Here is a 10,114-nt window from a genome sequence, read left to right as displayed (position 1 = left end):
GACAAAAAGTCCACAGTCTTCACTTGACAAGAGCCAGAGATGCTGCATTGGCAGGGCTTGGTAACGGCCCCATCCTCTGACTGAGAAACCCTGAAAACTACCTTAGATATGCCGGTTCCTTGGTCCATCTTCATAACCACCCAAAACGAGCCCTATTGTACACCTGCGAGCTTGGGAGATGCTGGGAATCAGTGACCGGGCCAAAGTCACCCAGTGAACTTCACGGGGCACTGGGACTGGAACCCCAAGCGCGAGTCCCAGTTCAGCTTGCTGACGAGCGCACCACACTGGCTGACCACGTGCCCATGAGCCTGCCTTCCTGGGTGGCGGTGGAGACGTGGCTTGGTGTTACGGCCCTCTGAACACGGGGAGCCAGAAGCCCTTCTCCATCAGCAGCGAAGCTCCCAGTGGCCCCCACTGGACTCCTGCCCACCGGTCTCTGAGCACAACTGCTTGACAGAAGGCGCCTCGGCACTCGCAGGACGCACCAATCCTGGCTTTCAGGAGCCCAAAAAGCTTCAAGCAGTGGGGGGGGGGGGCATGATGGAAGCACCAGGCTAGGTTATCTCAGAGCTCTCGTGAAGCTACAAGAGGAACATTTCCATCGTTTGGAATGGGGGAAATTGTGCCAGAGCTGGGAAGCCACTTGACGACTGGTGCATGTGGGAAAGTGGCGGGCCCAGGGGAAGGGGTGCGCCCACTGGGGGTCCTGGGGGTCTAGGCTCAGCTCCCAGGTCCAAGTTCTACACCTCCACCTAGAGACACAGACTTAAGGACAACACGGGGGCAAGGCTACGTGACACGCTCCGCAGTCACCCGCATTCTGGAGCACCGTCGCCTTCCTGTGCCTCACGGCTGGTGGGGAGTCCGGCGTTATTTTGTTCTGGCGCAGGAAGCTGCTCGGCCTTGTGGTGCAGGAGGGGGTGTGTCTGTGCACGATTGACTGATTTTAAAATGGCGCCCTTTCCCTGGAGGAGCGCCTGCTTTTGCAGCCACCTTGGCTCACCCCACCAGCCAGACTGCTGTCAGCATGCCTGCCCCCCAGACTGAAAATCAGCCTCTGGTACAACACAGGGATCCACAGACCAGAGACTATTTCGGAGCAACCGTGCCTTTCCGAACGATTTGCTGCTGTCACCTGGTGGGGAGACGAGCAGCTGCTGTTTGACTTCTGGCCCTGTTGTGGCCTCAGCCCGACACAGAACGTGGCTCGTCTTTTGAGTCCAACTGGACCTTTCAGACAAGTGCTGAGAAACCGGTATGAGGCACACTTCTCGTGGTTCTCCAAGACATAGGAACACGGAAACAGAGCGAGCCAGAAGGGGCCTCCTGGGCCACCCTGGCTCCAGCTGGCTCTGCTCACGACATGCCCGCCATGTGCATGCCCAGCCTATCTTTGAATGCCATCACACAGGGCTCATCTCAATGAGTTACTTTTTGGAGGACATGAGGGGTGTTCAGGGTGCTAAGAATAAAATGGAAGGGAAAATATAGTCAAGAGACGCTTGGGTTACAGGCTTTCCTGAGGGCAGAGATGTCTTTCACCCCGGATCCCGGTTACTGTGAGAAGAAGCACAACCATGGACAAAGTCTTGGCCGAACTACTAAATCCAGACTATTCGAAGCAGACCCATGGAAAATCAGTAATAAAAAGGTCAGTTGTGCCTAGCTTATATCCCATACACTCCATTAGTCCCATTCTCTTGTCTGCACCAGCATCTAAACCAACGGGGCACTTCCAAGGTGGCAGACGCTGCCTCCTTCCAGAGGTCCTCAGATAAAGATAGGGCATAATGAACCACCCACCCTGACCTGTCCTTGACAAGCAGACACCCACAGTCCAGTTATGAAGAAAGGGACGGACATCAAGGTAGGAACCCGGCAGAGGGCAGGATGCGTTTTGGGGGCAACACAGAGAAAAGCGAAGTGCTGCTTCTTAAATATATGGTCTACTTGCGATGCTTCTTTGAACTGAGAATATGCTCAGCAACACAGAAAGAAAGCAAGTTTGCTCATCGGTTTCATTCCCATAACTTACCTGTCAGGACCTGGGCTGCTCTGGGGCTCCATCTGGTGGCCAGAGCCAGAATGCCAACCTCAGTACTGGCAGGACCGGTCCCAGGCCCTGCTGGAGCTGGCCTCCTGATGAGCGCTAGCTGGGAGCCCTGGGGGAAGAGCCAGAGGTGGGCAAGCTCTCCCTTCCTGGGGCTGTCTTGGCAACTCGGGTTTTCCTTTTTGCTGCAGCACCTGCAGACCCAGATCTTGCCTTGCTGTCTCATCTTGGCGAGGAGCCCTTACCAGTAACCCGCGGCGCGGTTCAGCCCCTGCACCTCTCCTGGACCTCGCTGCATCTGGTCCCTGCCGTGTCGCCTCAGAAACGCAGGGCTGTGTGTGCACTGCAACCTGGTGCAGCTCCTGTGCTTGCCTGCTCCAATTTCTGTCCCGCCTGCTGTGCTGTCTTGGCAAGGCCCATCTTCCGGCTGTGACCCTTGCGTATCACCTCAGCGACGTGGGTCTTCTTGCTAGCTGCTGTACGGTCGCGCCTGGCTTCATCTAGCTCCTGCCCTGCCCTGCCCTGCCCTGCCGCAAAGCCTCAGCAATTCGGGTCTTGCCAGCTGTGGTTCTTCACCTTGCCTCACCCTTGCTGCACCCTGCCTTGTCTGGCTGTCCTGGCTTTGCAGGTCTTCCCGAGCACTGCAACGAGTTCCAGCCCAGGGTCCCACCTGGCCCTTGTAGGCTCTGGTTCCCGCCATGCCTTCCTGCCCCAACCCGCCTTGCCTGGCTTGCCACACCTTTTCTGCTCCAGATCCCATCCAGTTATCACACGCCTCAGGTAGATGCTCCCGGCTCCTGCCATCTTCTTGGTTTTCCACCCTTGGCTTGTTTGCAGCCCCGTCCTGGTCTTGTCTCGGTAATACTCCGGGTTCCTGGCTTCAGCCTGTTCTGTGACCACGACGTGGGCCCTGTTCTTGCGCCTTGCACTGCCTTTGGATCCTGCCTTGCTTCCGTGTCCGCTGCCCTGGTCCCCGGCGCTTGCTGGCCACATCCCAGCGCATGACACAACCCTGCCAACACGAGGATTCTTTTGCACATCTCCCAAAGCCACTTTCTGCAGTTCCACTGGCTATTCCTTGTCTCTGTGAGGTTGGTTTTCTCTTCCGAAATCCTTTGCCCTTTCCCATTGCCGCCTGAGCCCTGGCAGTCCTGTCCACTGACCACAAGGAACCTTTGCTTTCAGACTGCACCCCTTCCTTACCAGAACTGCTTTTCCTGATTTTTGCAAGAGCTAGCTCTCCCCTGGTTGCATTCTGGGCTTACAGACAACTCTCTGCAGTCTTGCTTGTGTGAGTTTTCCTTTCGTTCCTGCATCACCATCGCCATCACTGTTATTTTCATTTCTAAACAGCCCAACAGCAGACTCTCCCTGAGTGGCTCATAATGCAAATAAAACAATAAAGCACCAGACACTTTTCCAAAAGCGCAAAAATTTAAAAACCAATTAAAAACAGCTCAAACTTCATATGAGTTAAACATAGCAAGTAGCTCCATCGAGCCTTTAAATACCATTGTATGCCTCGGCGTAAAAGGGCCATCTTAACTTGGTACCAAAAAATAACCACACTGGTATGAGGCAGACGTCGGTGGTGCGGTCACACCAGGGTTGGCGGGGGCTGCCACCGAGAAGGCCCTCTGCCTCCTTGCTGCCCTCCGAGCCTTCCTCAAAGCTGGCACCTTGAGGAAAACCCCGAGATACTGGCCAAGGTGTCCGGGCAGATCGCACCTGGGAGACAATCCATCCCATATTGCGATCCCAAGTTATTTAAGTTATATTTATATACTGGTTAAAATCAACATTTCCAAATGTAGTTTATAAGCAGCCAAGTGCAAGTGGGCCAGAACCGGTCTTATTCGGACTTCTTGGTCCCAGTTGTCAGTCAGGCTGCCCCCCTTTGCAGCAAGCTGCAGCTTCTGAACAGTCTCCAAGGAAAGGCCCATGCAGAGTGGGCTGCAGCAGAGATTTATGAAGTTCTGAAGCTCAGTTTTCCTAAGGGATTTTTCAAAACATTTCCAGATGGATTAATTATGCCATCTCCCTATGTTAAGAGATGCTTCATGTTTTAAGCCACATTGTTCCACATACCTTTTAATTTAATCACAGCATTATACTTCAATGCCTGCAATCTCCCCGACATTTCTTCAAACATCCATCTTTATGCAGTATACTTTAATTTTCCTCTGGTTTCTTGAATGCACTGGCTTCATCTCATAGACTGAATTCTCTCTTTATCTGCTGGGAATTAAATAAATCTTTCATGTGCATTGCCTCTGTACAGGGGTACTGGTAAATGGCATTTTTTAATACCTCCTCTTAAAGAACCAACGAACTTCATTTCCAAACTGAAGAGAAAGCACGGGGGTCGTTAAAGGGAAAGGTCCACATCAGAACCGCAGAGGTGCTGAGCTGCTGCGACTTCACCGGAACCTTGCAGGGCGATCAGACTCATTCTGCCTGCCCAGCTGATGCAAGCATCGCCATTATCAGCACCAGTGGAATTTCACTTTCATACTCTGCCCTTCTTCCTCTCCGGTTTGCTCTTCTCAACGATAACCCTGCAAGGTAGGTTAGGCTAAGAGCCCGTGACTGGCCCCCAATTCCCCCGAGCTTCACGCTTGAGCAGGGACAAGAACAGATGTGGCATGGATGGCGAAGGCCGTGTCCAACCAAGGCAGAATAACTGAAGCTGACTTTCAAGCGATCGCAAGGGTTGCAGACCAAAACAGCTCTTAGAAAGTGTTCTTGCTTTATTAAAGAATGTACAGAAACACACTTCCCCAGCCACAAGGCTTGAAAATGATGCTGCAGGCCGTGTCCGTGCTCAATGGGCTCACGAATGGAGGGGCTGGGCCCGAGGCAGACGAGCGCAGCTCAGGCTTGCGTCTCAGTCTCAAAAGCATTTGTGCGATGGCCAGGCAGCGCACAAGACCGTCCGTTCCCCCAGGCTGGAATGCACTTCGGAATAAGAACTACAGATCCTCCAGTCTCGACTCCCAGTGCGCAGCTGGAACTTCTCCCGCAGCACTCAGGCCCTCCTTTGGGCAGAGTCCACGCTCGCGTGGCCCAAGCAAGGCCTGTGACGGCAGGTGGTTGCGGGAGGAATGTCAGAGGGAGGTCCAGCCGAGTAGCCACCGGAAGCACCACGCTCGGGCTGCTGCAGAGCTTCCAGTGAAGAAGGAGCGGCAGAGGGGGAGAAATCATCCAGAGGAGACAGCGGAACCTTCTGCTCGCGGGGACACACGAGTCAGTTCACCCCCCACCCCACCCCAGCCCGGCCCTCCGTGCTTGCGCAGGAAGCTGTCTGTCCTGATCCTTCCTGCTCATGTAAGGCAGGGAGCTCCCAGGCCCTAGCAAGGCAGTTCGAAACACCATCCGCATGGCCCCATGAGGCTGGCCATGCTCAAGTCTCCACCAGGGACGTCTGCTTCATTCTCCCAGTGCCAGGCGGGGAGGCCTGCGATCCATCCATCGCACAAGCTCTGCCTCTCTCACGCCAAGCCTCCGTGCCGGTCCCCCACGCACGGCCCTCTTCCTCTTTGCAGCATCTTCCCAGGAAGGAAGCCCACAGGGGGTTTGAGAGATGCCCCTGGGCCACCATCCATCCCACCCACCCTTCTTCCGGGGAGCGCAGAACGCCACCGACCACCAGAAAGACCGGCTGCCCGTTTCCAAAGCAAGCCGGGAGAACGGTGGCCTCTCGGGAGCGGCTCGACGGAGACCGAGGTGTGGTCAGACCCAGGCCTGGAGGGCGCTCGCTCAGAAGGTGCTCTCCAGCAGGCAGTGGCAGCCGCAGCCGGTGGGACACACCTCCTGCGTGCGGAACCACTCCATCATGTGGCTGGTGTGCCCCCCGTGCCCACAAGTCAGGCAGAAGTTGGACGAGCCCCGCACGGCCACGTGGCAGATGGCGCACTGGAACGCGAAGCCCTTGCACAGCGCGCACTGGACGCCGCGCACCTCGCTGCGGCAGTGGCTGCAGTAGACGCCGAACTCTGCCGGGAGAGCGAGAGAGCAGAGGGGGCTTACAGGGGGAACATCCGCAGAGGGGCCGGGGCCGGAACGTCCTTCTGCCGCGGGCCAAATTCTCTTCCAGGCACGGTCTCGGGGCCGCGTCCAGGGAGAGAGGTGCACGAAGGTGAGGGGAGTGAGCAAAGCCAACTGCCGAGCTGACAGGGCCCCGACACCTGCACTCTGCCATCTAAGGCGCCGGCTGCTGGCACAGAAGCCTTGGGAAAGGAAATTCTGCTGGGGAGCTGGAGCACAGGACCTGGAAAGCCACCATCCCCGGGGGGGCGGGCGTGAGTGAGCGGTCAGGAGAAATCTGGGGCACCCGAGTGGGCTGGACGGGGACCCCAGGATCTGCCAGATTCACACACACCTTTCGTGAGGGCCAAATAGGCAGGACACCTTTTCTACAGGCCCTTTCCCACTGGGCTCTCCCGGGCCCTGCCAAAACCCACACGAGGCTTCAGCTCTGTTTTGCCGCTGCTACCCCATAAATTGTCCTTCTGCTTGGTGCTGCCCTGGAGGGCATCAGAAGCTGCCTGATCCGAGGCCAAGCCGCCATCCCCGCTAACCCAACCGGGCAGCTCTCCAAGGTCTGGGGCAGCCACCTTGCCCACCCGTCACTACCCCATCCCTTCCCCCGGGACGGCCAGAGGCCGAACGCAGGCCCTTCTGCGGGGAACACAACGCCCCCCGCATCGAGCTGGCCCTGGGGCGGCTGCCACTCACCAATCCCCTTGTGAGGGTCGGGGGGGCAGGAAACAAACTTGAGGACTTCCGCCCGCTTCTCTCGCAGGCCCCAGCGGTAAAGGATTTCGCCGTAGCACTTCTTGAAGTCATCAAACTGCTGGCTGTTGGCTGGATCCAAAACCCTGGAAAAAGAGACCAGGGTCCCCTTTGCGGCGGAAAGGAAGCTCACGCCGCAGCCCCCACTCACATCCAGGCGGAGATTCCACCTCTCTGCTGCCTCGCCTTTCCCTACGGACACTTAGACTGTAGCCTCCTTGCAGTTGCGACCTCTCTGGAAGACGCCCAGGGCCCACCTTTTGTTCCTGTCGTGCTGGTCCTTCTCCCGATCCCGATGGTCGGCGTATGCCAAGTTCCCGAAGCGGAAGTCCTCTGGCGAAGACTCGCACCAGGCCAGGGTGTGGTCCAGCTCTTTGTTGGCTGCAAGGAGGAAAGTTGGTTGGCAGGACGGAGAGGCAGTGAGGGCGGCTCTGGGACGGCCAAGCTTGCGGAGATCGGCGAGTCGGCCCAGAGCTGTGGAGCTCTCGGTCCCCGAGAGGAAGGCTCCTGTGCATGGCTCCCCGGCTGCCCCCACAGAGGAACGGGGGGGAAACGGGCCAGCCCCGCTAGCCTGGTGCCTTCTGTTGGATGGGACTGCAAGGCCCAAAATCCCCCCGCCAGCCATGCTGGGAGGCTGCAGGTGGGGAAGGCTGACTGGAGAGTACGATCCGCACAGGCAGGCAGGCAGGCAGGGCCAGTGAAAGGCCTGGCGGCGCTGCCGGGAGGGCTTCTCTGCCGCGGACGGAGGTGCGCTTACCGATGTTCCAGAGGCTGGTGCTGAGTCCAGGATCGGACATGCTGGAACAAGAGCCTGAGGAGGTGAAGCTGGGCTGCGGGAGGAGGAAGAAAGATGGCGTTACGGCTGGCAGACCCGGCACAGGCCGGGCCCTGGGGAGGGGAGTCACGGGTGGCTAGCATCTACCCGTACATAGCGGCTGTGGCTGGAGGAGTGCTGAGGAAAGAGCCCCGTGGGGTTCAGGGGCCCCTGCGGCCCGGACTGGGCCTCGAAGACGCTGCACAACATGGCCAGTGTTTGCACGTCATGGAGCTGGCAATAATGAGCCACCCTGTGGAGGGAAGGAGAGGAGAGGGAAGGTCAGGCGATGGCACTGCTGCGCAGACACACATGCGCTGCGTAAGCTACCCTCCCTCAGCCCGAGTGTGTGTGGGGGGGCTACGCAGAGCGCGGGAGTAGCGCTCATGCTCAGTGTCGGCTCCAGGGGCTGGCGGGGCGGGGACCCTTGAGCCGATCGAGACGCTCTCTGCGACCCGCCAACAGGCATCAGGGCTTGGAAAGGCCTGGTGAGGCTGAGCTGACTTGTGGCCACGCACCCGTCCCTGTGTCTTCCTGCACATTGCATCACAAAGCCGCACATGTGGAACGCAAGGGACTCCAGGCTCAGAAACGGCACTTTTTCCATGGAAAGGCAGGTGGCACTTAACCGCGGGTCCTCGCACTATGGCCCGGGGGCCGCCTCCGGCCCGCCACAGAGGTTTCGGGCTTGGAGAAAACGGTCTGTGAGCAAGCGAGCGAGCGAGCGGCCGCCTTCCCACGCGCCCGCCTGCCCGCCCGCCGCCGCCTCGCAGTGCCCCCGGCCCTGGGCAGCAGCTGGACTGCTCTGGGCGGCTTCCCCACCCCACTGGCCTTCAAGGCGCCTGCTTACAGGGACTCCAGCAGCTGGCGACCGAACGGGTGCTGGGCCCAGGGCGTCTCCAAGTCCGGGTCAGAGTTTGGGCCCAGGCAGAGGTCAGTGGCTACCGTGGCCAGCGACCAGACCTGCAAGAGAAGGAGAAGGAAAGGAGCTGGACAGCGATGCCTCGTGGACCGTGGAGGGTACGACCCAGCCCATGCTGAAGCGGTGGGAAGGCAGACCCACCAGTGGTCTTGGAGCTGGACTTCAAAGCAGCTGCCTAGATCTTCTTCCCTCCTCCTCAAATGGATTCAATGCATTTTCCAAATACCGAGAGACGCAAACAAGAAAAGTCACATCAAGCTTGTCGAGTTGCTGAGAGAGCAACCGGACGTCCCCCAGTCACACATGCGCACCGCCCTTTACTCTGCAGGCAAAAACATGGGTGGGACGCCCTGGCCGATCGGGGCCGTCAGTATTTTGCCCATTTTTTGCAACGTGAGGAAAGGGCTCGCCAGGCGTTGCTGCATTTGTCCCCGATTTGCAAATGAAACCAGACTGCTCTGTGTTTCAACCTTTGGCTCTAGCGAATTTACGCTGCGACATTCTGCCACGCTTCTTTGCCATGCCTCCGTGCACCACGACGTCGGCAATAAACGCTGCGCAGCTTCCAGCATGTACCCAGTGCCCTGCAAGCCGCCATCAACACACACACAGTTAATGCCCTAGGATGCCACTGCTGCATTTTAACGTATCATATTTGCCATTTCTGAAAATGTCACATTTCGAAACTGTGATGCGACAGGACACGGCCAGCACAAAAGAACGCACACATCTCACTGACTCGTTTCTCCAACATGTTGTGTTGTTGCGTTCGTTGCCCTGCCCAGACACTCTCAGTCCTACCAGACCAAACACTTCCCCAGCTAGCAAAGCGATGGCCTGGCTTGTCTGCTGACTGCGCTGATTTACATTCTGCTGTTCCCAGTACTGGGACTCTCGCCCTGTTACATCAGTGGGGAGTCCGAATGGGCCGTGAAGGGAGGACCATGCCGAGCACGCCTTCTGGGAAGCCCGGGTGGATGAGGGGGCAAAGGCAGGAAAAGCCCAGCAGTGACGCACAAGCAGGCCAGATCTGCTGTGACACGCGCATGGATCCGCACCGCTGAGCATCCCACGGGGCAGCGGTGCCGAAGAACATGCAGCTGGAGTCATGCAAGGCACGGGACGACATTCCAGCACGGAGCCGGAAAGCGACAAGTGGGACGCTGCGTTCCGGAGCAGGGCGCTCTCCCCCTCGCACCAGAAGGCATGCCTCTGCCCCGGCTGGGTGCCCCACAGCATGAGCGGCCATGCTGTGGGGACGGGGAAAGGCTGTCGTTTGGGAGGCACTTCTGCCGGCAACTCCACGCTGCAGGAGGCGTCCTGCCCCGTCTCGGGAAAGGAGAGAAAACGCAGCTTGCCCTCCGGGTCCGTCCTCTTCCGGGCTGAGACGCAGCCCTCTTTTCCCACTCATTTCTCTCCCCCAAGCTACGGAGCGAGCAAAGACCCTTGCCGAAAGAGTGGCGGGAGGGGTGGGGAGAGATTAAAAAGGCGGTAGGCAAGCGAGCGGCTCATCGTAGGGGGAAGAGAGGAA

General features: G+C 58.2%; 1 protein-coding gene across 12 annotated transcripts in view; it reads right to left on the bottom strand.

Moving 5' to 3' along the window:
- Window positions 1–3,468: 3,468 nt before the first annotated feature.
- WDR59 (WD repeat domain 59) overlaps window positions 3,469–10,114 on the bottom strand; it is a 49,422-nt gene continuing 42,776 nt past the window's right edge. For 2 of the 12 annotated variants that reach the window (XM_044434056.1, XM_044434058.1), the window contains 6 exons: window positions 8,512–8,624; window positions 7,776–7,914; window positions 7,605–7,677; window positions 7,105–7,228; window positions 6,791–6,933; window positions 6,057–6,323 (listed from right to left, as the gene is read on the bottom strand). In XM_044434056.1, coding sequence (XP_044289991.1) covers window positions 6,079–6,323; window positions 6,791–6,933; window positions 7,105–7,228; window positions 7,605–7,677; window positions 7,776–7,914; window positions 8,512–8,624 — 837 coding nt within the window. In that variant the 3' untranslated portion in view covers window positions 6,057–6,078. The other 10 variants (XR_006415116.1, XM_044434059.1, XM_044434060.1 and 7 more) reach the window with 10 other exon arrangements.

Source organism: Varanus komodoensis, unplaced genomic scaffold, assembly GCF_004798865.1.
Source record: "Varanus komodoensis strain SLA01 unplaced genomic scaffold, ASM479886v1 scaffold27, whole genome shotgun sequence".
Taxonomy (NCBI): domain Eukaryota; kingdom Metazoa; phylum Chordata; class Lepidosauria; order Squamata; family Varanidae; genus Varanus; species Varanus komodoensis.
This window is presented reverse-complemented; position numbering and strand designations above follow the sequence as displayed.